General features: G+C 38.8%; 1 protein-coding gene across 12 annotated transcripts in view; it reads right to left on the bottom strand.

Annotated features, from left to right (window-relative positions):
- CADPS2 (calcium dependent secretion activator 2) overlaps nucleotides 1-19830 on the bottom strand; it is a 321334-nt gene that overhangs the window by 198062 nt on the left and 103442 nt on the right. For all 12 annotated transcript variants that reach the window (XR_012588637.1, XR_012588624.1, XM_074597183.1 and 9 more), the window contains exon 3: nucleotides 17196-17528. Coding sequence is in view for 10 of the 12 variants with exons in the window: in XM_074596347.1 (XP_074452448.1) it covers nucleotides 17196-17528 (333 nt within the window). In the remaining 2 variants the exon portion in view is untranslated. The remainder of the gene's footprint in view (nucleotides 1-17195; nucleotides 17529-19830) is intronic.

Below are 19830 nucleotides of genomic sequence, written 5' to 3'. Positions count from 1 at the left end.
TTAGAATATTGATCAAGAACAGTTTCACTATATTGATGTCCTTTTCTGCAACAACAGGCTCCTCAATCTTGCTTAGTTTCCTTCAACATTCACTTCAAGTTATTTTTGTAGCAGAGGCTCTATTCTATAAAGCGGAATTCCAGAATTGCAAACCGTGCCTCTTTCTCCAGTTATGTTTTGGTCTTGGCTACAGGTCCACTTGTCTTCATAATGCAACCACAACTAACTTGTTACGCAAGTGGTGGCCCCTACTCAGAGACTAGATTAAAAAAAAGCAGGAGATTTAAGTATCCCTCTAGTTGTACATATCGAGTGGTCACCGTGGACAGTGAAATCATGTGTGTAACCCTTTGCATGAATCCTGCTTGTTTGTTTTCAGAGCGGTTCATATCCCACAGCACTTATTCTGATGCATGCTTCAAAGTAATACGGCTGTTGCTTTCATGAGCACTATCTTCATGCACTTTCCTCTAGGTAAACCAGCAAGATCTAAATAATAAAACTAAGAGCAATTCAATTAGTTTATCCTATTTTTACCTATATTGCATTTATAAATTGTTAGAAAACGTCCAAGAAGAATCTCTTTACTTTAAGCTTAATACAAGAGAAGACCCGTGGCTTTCCCAAGGAAAGGATGGGTAGAGATGCAGTAAAGCCTGCATAAACCAAGACAGGTTATTTGTTTTAAAGCTTAAAAGCATAAACAGACAATTGATAGAAACTAAGGCTAGCAAACCGATAAAACATTTAGTTTACAGAAGCCATTCTACAAACCAGTGCTGTAAGAATTTTAAAAAAGAAAGAATTATAGATCATGCTTTATTCTAAATTTCTCCCTTTACAAACTACTGGTTTACATCCTTTTTGGCATTTTGACCAATCTCATAAAATGATGCTAGTCTTCAAATAATAAAATATGTAATTATAGGTATTTATAATTCTTGTTTCATCGCCCAAATTTTAAAAGGAAATATCTTCTTATTTTCTCTCTGGATTATACAATCATCTTGCTTGTGATAGACTACTAAAAAACCCCTGTTAGATCAGACAAATAATCCATCCAGCCCAAAATTGTATGTGTGACAGTGACAGCTGCCAAGGTTATTAGGGGAAAATTCTGGAGCTCGGTTGTTCTCCGAAGGGCATTACCCCAATGATAGCTGTGGAGCCCAAGGAAGTGAGAGGGATGTTAGAAGGTACATACAGGCCCAGTCCTATTAGCATCAATTTATGGACCTGTTCTCCAGGAACTTGTTCAAACCCTTTTGAACCCTCTGCTGCTGTCTGTCTCCATTGCTCCCCATGACAAAACGTCCTGAGAGTTCTCCAAAAGACAGATAAGGAAGTGTTGCATCCATTTTCAGTCTCCTACAAACTTCCTTAAGTGTCCCAGTTTCTAGCAGTGTGGCATTTGGTGAGTGAGGGTACACATTCACCTTGGCCACTGCCTTCATAACTTTGTAAACCTCAACCATACTCCTCAGCCTTCTCACCTCCAGACTGAAGAGCTTCAGCCCTTTCAGTCTCCTCAAAAAGCAACTGTTCCATGATTTTCAATGCCACTCTCTGGTCCTTATTGACCTCCCCTATATCCATGAGATGGGGAGACCAAAGCTGCACACAGTACTCAACATATGGGCACAAGAAGGTTATACACAGCAGGAAAGCGATGCTACTGTTGCATACAGAACTCATGATTTCATTGCAGGGAAACTCAAAGTGGTTTTATCAAGCTGTAACTGCCCATGCTCAGTTCAGTATCCTGTGGGCATGCGCTGGTTTATTTCTCCTCTGATGTATTACCTTACATTTAGCTACATTAGAGCTTATCTATCACACTTTTGCATTTTGTGAGTTACTTCTGGAGTTCCCTGAAACTAGAGCAACATTAGAGTACCCCAAACAGATTAGGGGTACTCTGTAAACTCTGAGATTTCCCTTACGCTGCCTTCTCCAGGATATTCATGAAGACGTTGAACACAGATGCAACACTTCTAAATAAATTGAATCAGATAGTAACCACACTTAAACTCTCTAGGAATCAATCAAAAGGAAAACAAAACAAAACAAACCTTCCCCCCAAACCTCCTGCTAAAATATCAAGACTGCACCATAAGAACAGTACCATCAGGCCTTGGGTATTTACTACAGAACTGGTCATTCAGAAAAAAGTGTCACGGGCTCAGGACAAGTCAGCCTATTGGCTGTTTAAGAACAGCAGTGTTTTTAAATCAACAAGTACTAACATTAAATTCCAGAAGCCACATTAGGATGATCAGAATCATATTAGAATCCACATTAGTGGCTCAGTAGCAGACTACAGAAGAGAAGAAAATGTTAGCACAGCTCAAAAGTGTCAATGGAAACTTCTGCCTCCCATTCTCTTGGCATTTGTGACAAATGCACAGATCAGTAGCCAAAACTCCGGTCTGCCCTTTGTTCTGGTTGAGACTACAATGTTCAACCACCTCCGTTGGACAGGACAAAAACCTGAGGAAAGCACGTCTTGCTGAGAGAGAAAGAAGGAGAATAATGGCAGGTTCTTACTACTTACAGATCTAATCACTCTAAACAGTAAGAAGACAAATCAAGGATGTGGATGCAAAGCATCATTCTTTTATTAACAGGAATAGAAATATTAAGATCTGTACTGTGTCATACTGTAAACATATTTTATCCAACTGTATCTTGTTTTTCACATCCAGATACTGGAGTTCAGGGATCCTGTCAAGACAGACTCCACACGCTCATCACAGCACTGTGTCTTCCACAATGTAAGCGTCAAACTTTTCAGTTGTTGCTAATTATACAAAATGCCTTCCACCCCCACTTTGCAGCCACAAAATTATAAATCTCCATACAAAAGTTTAACTTCTTTTTTTTTCCACTCAAGTCTTTGCCTTGTTATTTGTATGGGGGGTGTTCTTCCTACAGCTAGGCAGCCAAAAAAGCTTCAGAGCTGTGCATAGAGCCTACTGTAACATCCAAATAAAGCATCTTTTACGTCAGAAACCTGGGGTCCCTAGGTAATCAATGGAGAGACAGAGAAGCCTCCAGAGAGTTATTAAAAGCACTTAAGCAGTTATCTACATGCCTACCGTAAATACTGTGGAGGTCCCAACTGCATTGGTAATCTCTGCTAAGATGATAAAAAGAAATGGGTGTTCTTATTCTCCCTGTCACCTTCCCCCGGATCCTGCTGAAATAGATACTGGCTGTCTCCTTCAACACAAGTTGCTTTCAGGTTCTGGCTAGGGAATACCCTCCCACATCCACCCTAACCAGGAAGCGATGGGCCTTAAAAGAGCTATGACTCATGTCCTGATCCTCCTCAGAAAAACCCTTCCGCCCTCCTCCTCTCCCACCACCTGCACAGAGATTTCCATTTCCAAGACAACCCCAAAGATTAGCATGCAAGCCTTCTGGGTATATGCATATTTATGTCCTATAATACTAAACGAGCTCACAGTGTTTTATATTTTCCTAAAATTATCCTGGCTTCAGAAGGAAATCCCTTCTCCTTTTGCTTACCCTCCTCACTCTCCAAAAATATCATGCAGAATGTTTTCTTGCCTTATTAATCACTGATTAGATTTTCTTCGGAGTGTTGAAACCAAAGGGAATATATGCGATTAGAGCAATAAATGTTAATGAGCCTTGCATTGAGTAAGCAAAAACACCTTGAATGTCATGCCAATATTTTCCCCCAAATAATTATATGTGGCTGACTTAACCAGATAGGAAACTTCAAATTCAGGCTGACAACTCACAATTGAAACACTGATTTATCACACACTGTCAAAAAACTGTATACAATGTTGCTTTCAAAATGCACCACGGAAAAAAAACCATCCCATACCAAGACACTCAGTTACATACAAACAGTTCTTTCAAATAGGCAAAATGTTTCTGTTTAGTTGAAAGTCTGCATTTGTATTTAAATATATGCACTATCTGAGCATTTTAATAATGACATATTTTTAAAAGCTAATAATTTCTTCAAGGAAAACTATTTAAGAAAATCACTGGACAGAAAGATATACTACTGAAGCTGTTTGTAAATAGAATGGAGAGAAGCTAGAAGATGACAGAAATGAAATCCCAGTTTCTCCCTTTCTGTTCAACACTGTAGCATCAGCTGGAGAATGTTCTGTATTGATAGCTTTTTCTAAAAGTCAGTGGTATTAATGATGTGCACGTATTTATCCATAAAAATAAAAATCCCAAATAGTTGAGTAAAGGCTAAAAAACAGATGTAATCCATAGGTTAATGTATGAGAAGGCAAACTTCATCTACAGATTCGTGTTGCATCATGAGAAACTGACTTTCATATCTATGAAGGTTTTGTTTGAAAATCCACCATGGTCAGGCCGCATAGAAAGCTCTCTTTCCATGTGTACTCTAGATACACGGTAAGATATGACCAGCTGTTCTCCTTGATGGAGAACTGTAACCTGCTACTTCGATCAAGCAACCTGTTTACACAGTACTCCAAGAAACCTTTCTAAGTTCTTTTCTTACATCAAATTTCTTTCAAATCAGCAGGCAGGTTGAAAAATTGCTAAGGTGACCACAGCCAGATCTTAACCAACTCTACTCCATTCATTCCCACAAGTGAGGAGTTCTGTGGACTGTATTAATCAAATTGTTTTCATTTTCCTACTATTCTTCATGCTCAGGACTAATAATGAGTTGGTTTGTACGCTGAGAGTAAGAGAGTAAGAGCGAGCTCATGTTCGGAGTGAGGTTTAAAAGAAAAGATATTATAGATCTTAAGTCTTTAATTCTGTTTACTTAATTATCAGGAAAAAGACCTTAACAATGACAATGAAAAAATATTGCTGAAAAGTGTGTAGCTAGCAAGTCTTTAACTTGGGGAACTTTTTTTTTTTTGTGATGCAATAAAAGAGCCAACATTTATTTTACTTTACAATCAACTGTTACCCTACTGGAAGAAGACTTTGTAATCATAAAATTCCCATGCTTACAAACAACTTCACTGATATCACTTATCTTAGAAAATAGGTCAGAGAACACCTTGTACATTAGTTATACCAAAAGAAGGGCAACCTCTGTTTAGGCCAGTCTAGAAACATATTTCTGCAACTTACGAGAAAATATCTCTAGTGACAAAGGCTCCGTATGCTCTCTAAGCAGCCAACTCTAGTTAAACACTAGTCCAGTATTTAAGAAGCCCCATACAGAGTTCAGCTGACCAGCAAGAACTCATCTACTTGATACTGCTCTCTAGGTTCCATTGCTTGTCTAGATCTCCACTGACTATAACAAGGCTTTGATACCTAGCAAACATATAAACAGTAATATTTAGGTGTTTGCATGAAGAACTGTGTACCACTGTCAGCACCTCCTATCAACATTCTTCATTTTTGTTCTAAGTACAAGCAACAGCACTATAGAAACATTGGTCAGATAGGCAATTCTGAGGTTAAGTCCAGCCTCCTACTTGGTGACAGTAGGTCAGTCAGCTGTGGCTATGTCAAGCTAGGTTCTGAAAACCTCCAAGATGGAGGTTCCACAGCTTCTCTGGCTGACCTGTTCCTTTGCTCCAATACCTTCACACTGAAATTTTCCTCTAATGATCATTCTAAATCTCCCAAGTCACAGCTTGTGACAGTTAACTCTTGCTATACCATCCGCTAATACACAGTAATATCTCTGTCATCTTTGTCTTTGAAATGTCCCTCCAAGTTGTTTGTTGTATGCTACTATTAGACCACTCATTAGACTCCTCTTTGCCAGGCTATACAAGTCTAGCTCCCTCACCACCGCCAGGCAGAGGGGAAAAACAACTTCAGTTTCCTACCTACACGCTTCTTCTGTAGCCCAGTATTATCTCATCTGCAATTAAAGGACACTGCTGGCTCCTACTCAACCTGTCACCCATCCTGCACACCCCCAACCCCTCATGCCATGGCATGCTTTTTTTTCACCAGGGCAGCAACTCAAACAGTTGGTTCTGGGCCTGTAATCATGACCATTTACCCTTCCCAACCTGCAAAACCTTTTGCTTCTCCTTGATGAACTTCATGAGGTTCCTGTTAGCTTAATGCTCAAGATCACCCTTAACCATTCAGCATGCCAGCTGCATCACTCTACCCTTCAGTTTAGTACTGTCCACAAATTTGCTGAAGATACATTTTGTCTCATCATCCAAGCTGTCAATAAAAATACTTAATACTAAGCTCTGGAGTACTGTGTTCCCAGCTACCAACTGAGCTTTTAAACCACTGCCTACCACCCTTTCACCATAGCGACCTAGCCAATTTTCAAGCCCTCTAATAGACGACTTGTCCAGACCATACTTCCTGAACTTAAAAACATAAGGTGGACGACGATGTTAAAAGCCCTACTGAAGTCAAGGTACATTACCATTCTCTGTTCTCCTTATTAACATAGTTAGTCGTTTTACAAAAGAAAGCAGTCAGGTTGGTCAGTCATGATTTGCTCTTAGTATCCACGTAAACTAACAATGATTAATGTGAAAATGGACTGCAAGAGATTGTGCTCCACAGCCTTTTCAGGGACTAAGGTAATACCTATAATTCTCAAGCTTTCTGTACAACAGAGTAGTTTTATTCCTGAACTCTTATTATGTTTTCTTAAGAAATCAGCCAACTCCCGGGCTCTCCTTTTCCTCAAGGGCCTCAGCATAGCAATTCTTTAAATAGAGAGTAAGTCCACAGCTTACCTTCTCAGCCTTCCTCCAACTCCTGAATTGTCAATGGGTGATTTCTGCAGCCCAGCTGCTACCTGTGGTCACATTCACCTCCAGCTCTTCCCTGTTTGCGAGCAGCAGGTGAAATAGAGCACTAATTCCAGTGTCTCCTTTTGCATTTTTGTTCAGAAATTATCACCAACAGGATCTAGAAACTTCCCCAATTGCTTGCATAATGCCATGTTACCTTCCCAGCAATTTGGTGGCAGGTGTCCAAAATCCACCATGAGGATCAAGGCCTGGCACTGGGAGACTTCTGTTGTTTGTAGATAGCCTCATCCTCTTGTTCAGCTGGTCAGTAACTAACCCTTACCACATCGTTACCAATATTACTTCCCCTTCTGGTACTGACTCAGAGACTGGACTTGTTTCTTGCCCAAATGGTGTAGACACTATAGTGTAGGCATTAGCGTAGACACATTTATGAACGCTCTCCTTTCTGAGAAAAAATGTCATCTCTCTTGTAGAGTTCTACCATATGTATCTTCTCCACATGCATTGCTTTCTCACTTAACACTTAAATTAGCTCCCTATCTTCTAACAAACCTAGTTTAAAATCCTCCATGTTAGGTTAGCAATCCTGTCCACAAACATGTCGATGCTTTCTTGTCAGATTCATTCTGTCACTTCTTATGAGTTCTTCTCAGAACAAGGTGCCACAACAAAAGGTAAAAACCTCACTCAGGACATCAATTATGCAGGTTGGATGTGTCACCCTGGGCCATCTTTGCTCTCAGAGTCTCGCAGTCACCTTTGATCTCCTCAAGGTTATGTCACTGGTCTTCACACAGACAAGCAGCAAGGGGCAGTACATGGAAGGCTAGATGGGCCTCAGCAATCTCTCTGCAACGTCCCTGATCAGAGCTAGAAGCAAGTAAAAAGGTATGGCCAGCCGATGGGTGCTTTTGTCCTGGGTAGGATGGAGTCACCAAACACTAACACTTCTTCCTTCCCCTTTGTGCTTTGGACCCAATCCCAGCACCTGAGGTGTCCAACCTGCATTCTTCCCACAGCAGGACTCACTCTTCCTCCTCTGCTGCCAGGGTCCTGAAGCAGTTTTCTAAATGAACAATTGCAGAGACCTGCTGCCAGAAGTTATAAGCTTCCAGCTTCCACCCTCCTGGAAACACGGGAATGGGAGGAAGCAACTAACATTAAACAGGTGGGAAAACACCAGTTGCAGAAATTCTGCTATCCATCTGTAAAACAATAGTTGCTGCAGTATAGTAAAATTGGATCAGATAAGTTTCCCTAAGGTAGGGACAGGTGTTACAGGCAAGATCCCACTGTCTCCAGTCTCCTGAGGAAAGACAGTTTGGGGAGAAGGCTGTGACAGATTGATTGGAGCATGATTTTACGGTGCTTCTAGGAATAAAACAAAGTTACTCCAGAAATTGTGTGTACCTCTCTCAGGCACGGCTCAATATTACATTCCCTCATTTATGGGCAGTCCTAGTGCTCCCACATTAGAAAAGGTTGGCACTGCACGACCAGTTAGGGAAACAGATTATTCAGAGGCGACAGAGGGATTGACTCTTCCCTTACTTCATTTGCAAAGGAATATTTCTTCTGTCGTAGCCCTAGACTGCTTACCATACAACTGCTCCTTTCAACAGCAGCTAGAAGTCAACATTTCTACTAAATAGGTAGCCTCATTTCTATTTCAGAGTTTTCCTGTTTATAGCTAAAGTGCCTGGAAGTCAATTTATTTATCTGTCATCTCAAGAAACAGTTTCCCATAGAGGACACAAAGATGAATCCTGTTTTTACACTCCTCTTAACTTGTCCCCTTCCCAGTATGTTGTAAGCTTTTAGACTGAGGGCTGCAATTATTATTTTTTTTCTTCTCTCTACTTGCGTAACTGACCAAAGAAGGGTTATTTCACTGAGCCTGAGACTTTTTTCATGCCTGTGGCAGAAAACTAAAATGAAGAGAATCTACCTACCTATAGAAGACCTATAGAGAAACAGGCACTTTCTTGTAAACGTGTTGGAAGATTGAAATGATGAACATCTAATCACAAACCAGACAGCCTCAGCACTAACACCAGACTGAATTTGGAAGAGATGAACAACAATCTTTGAGTCTTGTAATACAAAATACGGGAATAAATGACAGGCCAAGGAGCATCTCCCTGCGTGACGGCTCTTCTGTTGAGAACCAATTGTCTTTCAGGATGAGATGTGTCTGGGGTGGACAGCCTGGAAGATGAGAGATTGAGAGATTAGATCCTAGAGATTAGGACAGCCTCAGCAGAGAAGACAGCTGAGAAGGTGACCTGAGAGTTCTCTCATTTTTAGGACAGCCACAAACACACCTTACTAGAGGATAAAAAATAAGCCCCCAAATCATAGTATATTCAAAGAGAGCTGCAGATCTCTCAGCCATTTTACATACACAATTATTCTTGCACGGGACAGCCTATCCTCTGTTATGGCTGTGCTTTGACATTTCTGTTTAAAATATGTATCTACCATCTATGTTAGCCAGCTCATTTCCAAATTTAGCCACATCTTTCCCTTTGGAGTGACTGGGGTGCAGGAACCCACATGAACCATGTCCAGGCAGCCAGCTGCAAAGAAACTACCTCTCAAGAAGGGAGAGCTAAGAGGGTTAAAAAATTCACAAATGGGGGGAAAAAAGCAGCTAAGCTTCAGAACAAGACATTCAGTCCCAGTGAGAGAGAGTGATATGGAAACACAGGCTCATTCTTTCCCCGTGGCTTTTTCAGCTGCTTCTGCTGGCTTCACATCAGCTGTGGAAGACACCTCACAGGATGAAAAACCCTGAAGAGGAACAAACTTAAATAATCAAATTGATCCTTCGGAAGGGAGTGACTATTCTAAGCAAAATTGCTTTATTTTAATTGATAAAGAGGGAACCCAGAAAACTACCACGTCTTAAGCAGAACAGGTGACAAATTCATGCAAAGGGGTCATTAACTTAATTCAGCTTGCTCACAAGCATTTATTCAAACGCACACACAAGCTAGGAATCAGACATACTAGTAAGCTTAATCATCAGTCTGGTAATGTGGCTGTAAGAATTATTTGTTTTGTATTTGTTTATCTGAAGACACAGAATCTCTCCTTAAAAACAAAAAACATTATTTAAAAGAAAAATAATACTACAACCTTTGGGAGAACAGGTTTATTTTTATTGTTTAATAACAAACTAGAGGAATTTTATCCTCAGCTGGTAACATTAAACATGATGAGTCAAATGCACTGGTGATGTTAATATAAGTGCAAGTTAAACGCTGGATATATTTGGCTTCAAGTATTGAGGCAGCTTAACTCCCTTGGATCTGGAACTCAAGAGAATGTCAAAACAGCATTAATTACTTCACGTAGGCTCCAAAAGAATATTTTTGTGGAAGAAACACAGGAAAAGGTAAAAAAATAGAAGCAGCTTAAAAGGATCTGCTTTAACAAAGGCAAAAACAAGTTCCTTATTTTTTTTCTGCTAAGATGCCCATTCTGCTGCTGTTTTCCTGCACTCACAGAACGCCAAAGACAGTCTCGGAAAACAGAACAGCTTGAAAGAAAGATCTGCAGCCGAAATCCCAATGCTGATGATTTCAGTCCTCAGAGGAGGCACAAGACAGAGCAGGGGAGATGGATAATTCTCCGTTTCTCTCTGCTGATTCTCAGTCAAGCCTGGCTTACCTCTTGCGATAAGAAAGGTGATACACAGGAGAACAGGCCCAGAAGGATGCTAACTTAGAAAATAAAAGTAAATCCGCTAGTCTATTAGTGCAGGTAGTCTCTCAGGCTACTAGAGACCATACATGTCCAACTCCTTCACACAGGTGGAAAACAAAACACAAGAACAGAAGCCACATATGCACAGAGTTCTCTGATAAAAAAATCCACACGTAAATTTTGTCTTAGAAGTGACTGAAAGTGAAAAATTACGCCTCAATGTTTTTTCTTAACACTAACATTGAAAAAGGAAACCTTTGAATATTAAATGCAGACGTCAAAGCCAATTTTTCTCAGCCCATAGCTGAAGGTAAGAAGGATACTGCAATACCTCAAGTACTGAAAATGAGTAACTGTTGCCAACATTCCATTCCTCTCTGATATTTTCTCAGTATTCCTTCAACTACAAACATAAATATTTCAAAATACTTCTCCATTATATAACTTGCAAGGCTTTTTAATGTGGTTCAGAGTCAGATAATAACATGCTAGAAAAGCAACTTGCTTCTCAGAGGATGCTTTAATATTCTTTCCATCATTCTTCTATCATTAAGAGTAAATGAGAACAAATCAACACCCTTTGGGGCAATCACAAGATTTTTTTCCAAAGTAAACTGTTATTTTAGAAAGAGAACACTTGTTTACAGGAGCTAAAACTTTTATCTTTTCCTCCTTTTTAAGTATCATCAGTGTGTGTTAGCAGAACTGAATCACTTGGGGGTTCCAAGACTTTCTTTTTCACCAGAACTCCCATTATTAAGCTGAAACTCCAAACTGGCCTGACATACACTGTTCAGCTTAGCTCTGGATTTCTCACACAGTTCCATTATAGAAGTAATCTTAGGAGGAGTATTTGACCTTGCAGCACTATTTTCCAAAGCACTGAAAGTTTAGTCTTGAGCAAGACCTCTCCAGAACTCTTGAGCAGAGGTAAAAGACAAATGAAGCAGCTCAGCAAAAAAAACCAACAAAAAAAACCAACTCCTGTGTGCATGTAATCAAGAGTGACATCACATGTAGAAGAGACAACATCTAAAATCCTGTGAGAAAATGAAAATTTATTTCTCAAATGAAATATTTGGCTTGAATTATTCTGTTCTCAATCTAGAACAGACAGTGGCAGATTGGCAGATCTGAAGATCAGGGAGAAAAATCCCTGTAGAACAGGAAAAAATCAATCAGAAAGCAGATTTTTTTTTTTTTTGAGAGAGAAGGAGAGCATGGAGAAGATATATTCTTGTATTTACAGGTACTAGAAACCAATAGAGTTGATGTGTGAACAAGCCTGAAGTGTGAACATTTGAACGTTTCTGTTATCAAAGACATGAAACACTTTTCAGGTTGACAGACACATAAGACAATTTTATAAAGCACTAACCTGTTCTGTAAGGAAGCATATTGTTATTGCACCATGACTGTGTGCAGAAACTTTCTAGACTCACATTTATCATATAAAAATGCGGTCAACACGTGAACACTAACTATAACTCTACAGCCTCCCACAGTCCCACAAAAATACTCAATGAGTAGATGTCTTATCTAACACCTGATGCTACCTGGAATACACAGCAATGGACCTTGCCAACATTTTTCAGAGGTTACTTTGTTGTTTCAGGTATAAATTATCATGAAATAAGTAATGATGACAGTCATCGGTGACCATCGGAAAGATACTGGCTTAGCTGAAGCCCTGGTCACCTTGTAACTCAGAGAGCCAGAATCTTTTCTTTTGACTAAAAAGACTTAGATATAGAACACATACTGTTATGCAGTATGTATCATACACAGTCCAAACAATTTTTTTTCCTGTGCCTTGCCTCAACTTAAAAAATTAATGAATTTGCTTAAGTTTTGGTCTATATACTAAGGGAAATCTTAACACTTGTTTAATTACTTCAAGAAGAAGATTATCAACTCCACACTGAAACTTTCTGGACGAAGATATCATTATTCGTCATGCTTCATAAAGTTGTATTTGTCCCTATAACTTATACAGGGTATGAAAGTTTCTACGAAAAACATCCAGAAGTATGGGAAATTCTGTGATCCGTTACATAACCGTACTACTTTTCATGATTTTACTGAGCAAAGGATCAGAACTACAAACACCCAAAATTTATGAAGGCCTTGTTGCAAATTAAATTGCCCTTAATTTGAATTATTTCCAAACCTGCATAATTAATTGGACTTCAGTGAAGGGTGAAACAGTCCAAGTGGTTGAGCACCATGAGCAAACTTCAGTTCAGGAGAAATTCTTAACAGAAAATATTCTCATAATTAAAAGTGCAAAAATTTATTATGGAAGACGCAATATAGTCCATCATTCTCAACATGAGACACCTATACAAAGAGTTACATCTTGAAAAAGCTAAAGATAATAAAGGATGTGAACCAGAAGCAATACAAGGCTTTTAAACAGAATATTGTATCTTGCAGCAAAGTACCATCTAAAGCTATTTCCAGAGGAATTAGTTTGTGGTGGATTCCCAAAACGTCGACAGTAGAAGACTTGGCAAATAATTCTTCTTAAAACCTGTTACATTATTCTCAAAACTATTTATTCCCTGTCAGAAAACAGAATGTGACTTGCAGTCGTTCCTTCATTATGAAGATCTGTGTTGGTCTCTTTTTTCCACACCCGAGACAAGGGGTTTAGATCAGTCAAAAAAGTCAACGTTATAAAGGTACTTTCAAAATAAAATTAACTCTGTGTAGAGTGATGATTTACCTGATACAGAAATTCTGGTGCTGGTGAAGTGGTGTAATAATAGTGCATGACCACACATCAGTTTTAGTTTGACTTTCAGTTTGACTTTCTGCATCAAAGTTATCCTCTACATCAGTGAGTAATTAAAAAAAAAAGAAAAAAAGACTTTATCATGTTTGATCTCTATAAATCAAAGAAATCGTTACAACACACTGTGGTCAGGCATCTCAAAAGCAAGTCAAGGAGCTCATTAAGTCCCGGCTAACCGGCAATCATTTCTTTATCACAAAAAACAGCTCAAGGCAACACAATGTAAATAAAAATCAGGTGAAAGTGTCAGCACTTACCAAATTGAATCTTTTAATCACAAAGAGACATAGGTGGTTGGCAGCAGTTGCTGGCCTTGCTCTAAGTTGTAAAGTTGAAAATAAGATCTTAGAAGAAGTCTCAACATCCTAATGTGAACATCCCATTAATGTTCACTACCAAAGGATAAGCTAAGGCATTTAGTATTTGTTAAAAGATTGTGACAAAAAGTTGTTCTTCCAATAAAAATGCATAAAATTCTCAGAGCTACAAGGACTGTGTTTGACAATGTCAGAGAGCCGGCCTATTACTCTTCACTTTATTTTTTTATCATATTCCTGTGCTGCTTGAACGAACACTGTTTCTCACTGCTATACAGGATGGAGACTGGCAACCTGTGTGGACCCGCAGTAACCCACATCCTACCAGAATTGTCTGACAAGCTGCTGCAAGATACCCAAGGGTTTAAAAGTTGAAGGGAACACTCCATTTAGAACAGGCTGGGGAGCAAAAGCTGCTGAAAACCAATAAAAAAGTTTCTAAATGCAGAGAAAGTCACAAGGAGGAGGCTGGCAGACAATACCTCCTACTGTTACAAATAGCATCCTTGTCTGCTTAGCAGCCCTGCAGGTGCAGGATAATTTACTCTTATCATCGACATTGTAAGACATTTTTCTGTTTCCTATTTCCAAAGGGCTGGAAGGAACAAAAAAAGGGAGGAAGGAAAAAGAATTTTCTGGACAAATTATAACTGTACAGATTTGCTGTTAAGGGCAGCTGTTTCTCAGAGCTGCAAAATATACAGAATTTCATATATCTGATTCTCTGCTAGAAGCACAGGCTAGAAGCCAACTCATCAAAACCTCTATCAAAAAATACTATTTTGACATCTGTTTGGACTTTCACTTATCTGACTGCTCCCAGACACTATTGATTATCATTATCTGCAAGTCTCTAGTATTCAAAACAGCAGCAGGCTAAGGGAAATGAAAGTGAGCATTTTCATAAAGACAGATAGAGGCTTCTAGGGCAGAATGAAAACTGCTGGCGCTGACTGAAATCCAGGTCTAACTTCATCTCATCTTCTATAAATACACTGTCAATAGAAAGGAATAAGATACAGCCTAAACTAAAATATTTATTAAAACTATAATGAGAAATAAGGGATTTTGCCAAAGGAGAAAAGGCATTACATTATCAGAGCCTGGTTGCTGTCTGCAATACACGTCCTGGGAAGGCTATGATTGTTGCCTTTTTCTTTTCAACAGACTTTCCTCATAGTTTTGGTATATTATGTGCTTGACTGGACCACAGGAACAGGATATAAAATGTATGGCTGGTAGCAACTCTGTTGGAATACATAATGAAAGTTTTTGCTTTAGCAAAGTAATCTCATCCTAAGACTAAAATCTTCAGAAAGCTAGAACCCCAAACAAGAAGGGTATACGCTTGAAGCCTTTCCCTCTCAATTCTTCCCAGCTTGGAATATGTAGGTGCTCCTACTTATGCTTCCAAAGAGGTAAGTCTGTCTTTCTTCCCATCCTCCAATATTTATATGAATCCAGGGTAAACGATGTGTACTTTCGAAACCTGCACAGAAGATTTTACAGCCTTCAGTGCTCAAAGAGAAAAAGAAGAGTCTTCTCTTAATCCCATTGAGTCATCTTTGCACACATCAGGATGATCAGTCTTTCTCCCTTCCTACCTATCAATCACAAGATTGTTTCCTCTTTAATTTGCAATTAAAAAAAAAAAAAAAGAAGAGAACACCATACCATGCTCCATCCCATGCTCAAAGTTCTACCATTGTAGAAGACAAAAATGAGTCACTACAATGTTTCAGTCTCTCTGTAGGTTATGGACCAAAACCAGACCAAAATTCATTGACATTTGCCAACCAGCTTTGTTCCATCAACATTCCAACAATTAAGAACCAAAACAAAGAAGCCTTCAAGTACACAAACACAAGAACCTCATGAACTGTATCATCAGAACCACTTCCAGACTAAAGAAAAAAATTTTTTTTGTTTAATTGTTCAAAGCTCTACAATCACGTATGTCCGTGTTCCTCTGGCACAACACAGACTAACAGCAGATTTTGACTGTTCAGTATCATATAAAGTAAGATTTAGCAGTCATCAGACACCAGAGAAAGGAGGAATCCATACAGAATTTCTACTATAAGTAACAAGTTACCTGCTTTTGAGGGAAAAAATGTTGGTTTTTTTTTTTTCATGTTTTCGGGTATTGAACAGGTTGCCCACAGAGTTTGCGCAGTCCATCTCCATTCTTGGAACTTTTAAGATCTGACTGGATGAAGCCCTCAGTAACCTGGTCTGTCATCACAGCTGACCCTGCTTTGAGCAGGAGGTTGGACTGAATGACCTCCTGAGATTTTTTCCAAACTGAATTCTCCTATGCCTCTATGTTCTATTATACAAAAACCACAAATAAGCAGGATTATCCCCCAAGATTTCAGTGCTTCTTCATCTTGTTACCAACCAATATATCCCAGTGGTTAGCTTCATGATGTACATGTATGTGAATTAAGAGGCAAAAGGAAAAAGATGGGGCAAACAGGAAAAAAAGAAGAAATATTTCCTATCTCTTTCCATTCCAAATACTGCTCGTTCAGAAGTCTCTTTCCACCCTGTCAGTAAACAGCTCACAGTGAAAACAGAAGCCCTCATAATTTCATGCAGAATAAAATAATACTCTTTCTCATTATGAAAGTTGGATCTATGACCCTGAGATGGAAACACCACAGATGTTTAAATCATAGAACAGTTACATGATTTCATGCCACACTACTCCATAAATGAAGTAGGCAACAATGTCCAAGATTCCTCATTTGTTCTCGTATTCAGAAGGTCCATAACTACAAGCCAGCCTTCAGCGTAATATAAGAAAAACTGCTTAGCTGTAGGCTGGTGTACTATTTCACAGACAGTGTAGAAAGCTGCGTGAGCGCAGTTTAAATGTCACATCCACACTGGTCGGTTGCGAGGCTTTCAAAAATACCTTGCTTTTTTCAGGTTTTTCCTCCCTAAGTAACTGCTAATTTATAGCTGCATCACTATGAAGACTGGTCAGCTAAAATATTTTTACATACCATTTACACTACTGATTAGCAACAGATTATACATATAAATCCAAATATGACTGTTAGTCTTGGCCTCAGTAATTTATGGGGAACATCACTCTTATCCAACAGAACATCAAAGTAAAAATGTGCAAATTAGCTTTGTAGATGGTGTTTGAAATGAAGCACATTGACTTCTAACATCCTGAACTTCTAGACACTGGATGGCCAAAGAGAATCATGAATTCAACCACCTGTCACCTATGTATTTACAGCAGCAAATTTCTTTTAAAGATATATACACATACACACAAATGTATGTACAAACATACATATGTAATTTATATGAGGGTATGCAGGTATATTATAGACCATAGAACATTCTGCAGAATCACCCAAATCACTGGAGCTGTGACACTGTAAAAGGTGTCAGGACATCCCTGTAGCATAAGTACCATATACTCTCGCAAACCGTTTTTCCAAGTGCTCTCCAGCAACCAAATGATGCAAAGATTCCTCCCTGAGAGGTTTCACCTCCTTGGACTGTGGAGATGTACTTAAAACTGAAGGCTTCTGCACAGAGGGAGGAAGCACTTGACCTGTGGGTGGGGAGGGAGATATTTTGAACACAACAGAATCAAGTGACACCAATACTTACTTGGCAGGCATTATAAATCAACTGGTGTTCCAATTTTTTGATCCCTAGAATCTGCTGAAACATTTCATAAAGCTGTTCCTTGCTCAGAATCAGCTCCGATACAGCACTCAAGGCCATTCTATTCGGCTGTTTGCATAAGTCCTCTTCTCCCCTGTATATGGCATCATATTTGGCTAGCCAAGAACTTAACACAGTCTCTTTGCTTAATCCATCGATTTCCGGCAAACTTCGGACCCTCTTTTCTATGTTTTTCTTAAAAACATCTCTAAAGTCATTTGCGGAACATCCTCCACTGTGGACCATTCTTGCAACCCGGTCACTCTTGAGAAATACCTTCAAAAAGAAAAAAAAAGAAAAAAAAAAGAAACAGAAAAAGTTAGTCATGGACACAAACACAAAGCAATCCCTTATAAAGGGATTACAAGCTAATATTTTGCTTCTATGTAAGATGGCTTTATAAGGAAGATTCACACAGGCCAAGTTTGCTTTAGTTTTCACACAGAAACAACTGACCATGTTGAAAAAGTAAGTTTCTACACTGGATAAGTACTTTAACCACATAGCTTTTAAAGTATGCATAAATTTGCAATAGCTGAGCTAGAATGAAGTTTGAATTTAAGCAGTTAATTTAAAACTTATCTACAAGATTTAAATAATCTTCCCTCCATTAAAATCACAGAAGTCTAAAGTTACTTGCAAGTAACTAATGGATAAGCTACTGTCTCAAAACTCAGGAGTATGAGTTAAAATATGATCTTTAAGCCAGCCAAGCATCTCATGGAAGATGAGACAGAAATCCAGGAAAAAGAAAATACTAGAGAAACACCACAATCAATATTAACAGTACAGAGAAGAAAAAATCAAAGACACAGAACTGGTTCTATTACTGTAGATACAATACTGGAGACACAACAAGGGATTCTCTGTGTAAAAATCCCCAAAAAACCCCAACATAAAAACCCCCTCCCAACTACACATACTCTAAGATATGACAAGGCAAATTGCAACAACAAATCAATTAAATGAGCATCAGCATTCTGTAAGAGCTTTTCCGTGTTCAAGGATGGTTGCAATCTTATCTTCTTCTAACACAGGCCTTGGCAAGGTTGATCTTTCCAGTCACTGCGCGTGGCCAGCTCTTTTCTAGTAACAAGGCTCATGAAACTGTTCCTCTACAAAATGCAACCAACAAAAAGATGACCACTGCAGCATGATCAGCCACGTAAACAACTGACGTCTGCCTTGGAGAAGGGATAACCTGCATCGTGCCATTGAATGGATAACTCAGGGAGAACCACTTGGCTTGAAATGCAAAGCAGAGATGTGATACCATGTAGTCGAAACAGATTTCCTACCCATCACTTTTCCGACTGTTCGCTCTCTTCAATCAGACGCTATGAAGCGGAAGATGAGTTAGCCATGCATTTTCAGATAATCACTTCAGTCACCAAGAGCTATGAAAATGCAATGAATGGAGATGACAGCACAGTAGAGCTCTGACTCCGTATGCTATCACGCGTTGGAAGACGGTGCACCGAACAACAAACCTTGAATATTATTCTGCTTTGTTTGAAAAATACAAAACAAGAGCAGTAGGAGAAAAAGCTGAAAAAGCTGTAAAAAGCTGAGCAGAGAGGAGTGCACAGGTGGAAACAGATCAAGAAAAACATATTCTAAAAGTTATGGTGCTTGTTGATGCATTTTTCCCTGTAGCATATTTTAAAAAGTAGTTATAAAATATACCTTTCAACGGATATCCTAATTGATATTGTACAGAAGGCTGCAGATTAAGCCTAAAAGTACTTGCCCAAACATATTATTAAAAAAACCAAACATCACCAATATCTGCTAACCATATTTTATGCTCTAACTGTACCAGGACAGATTTCCTTTTTTGGAAACATAAGTATCTAAGGTTAAATTCTTATTCATAAAGGCACCTGATACGGTTACTGTCAATTAAAGCTGATATTAATTCCCTAAAAATGCTACACAAATACTGAATCTCATTGCAAAACAAATAATAATCAGAAGTTCCACTCAGCAATAAAACTTATCAACGCAAACAGGTACAAGGATATTAAGCCTTTCCTTGTTTTAACAGCGTGCTATTACAATTGATTCATTCCTCCAACAGCTTCGTTGGAAAGCAAAGAGGAAAAAAATATTTTAAAAAGATGACTTCAAACAAACTTCAGACTAGTTTGTAGCGTTCATAAGCAGCATTAAATCCTCCATCACATTAGTTTGCATAGTCAATGAGAGAAGGCAGATGCAGAAGAATGAACTAAATTAAGAAAATTTATAGGCTCTTTCCTCCCAAAATCTCATGTTTATCCAAGATTACACGACCCTATGTATTGCCAATGTAACTGGATCAGTGTAATTAAAAAAAAATAAATCTGCCAATCACACAGTGTAAGATCATGAGAATATCATTCACCTTTCATTACCTACTTTCAGTCATATTATTCAAAACCATTAATCCACAATGCAAGGGCTGAAAAGCTGCTCGCACTTCCCTTGACTTATAAACCAGACTAATTAAAAATTTATTTCTGAATTTCAAGTTGATTTTCTATGAGACTGCAGGAAAAATCTGTTCCATTTTTCAATACTCACCCGTGGAAGGGGA

The sequence above is a fragment of the Larus michahellis genome, chromosome 1, assembly GCF_964199755.1.
Source record: "Larus michahellis chromosome 1, bLarMic1.1, whole genome shotgun sequence".
NCBI classification, from domain to species: domain Eukaryota; kingdom Metazoa; phylum Chordata; class Aves; order Charadriiformes; family Laridae; genus Larus; species Larus michahellis.
The sequence above is the reverse complement of the archived record's forward strand: the minus strand, read 5'-3'. Positions and strand labels throughout refer to the sequence as shown.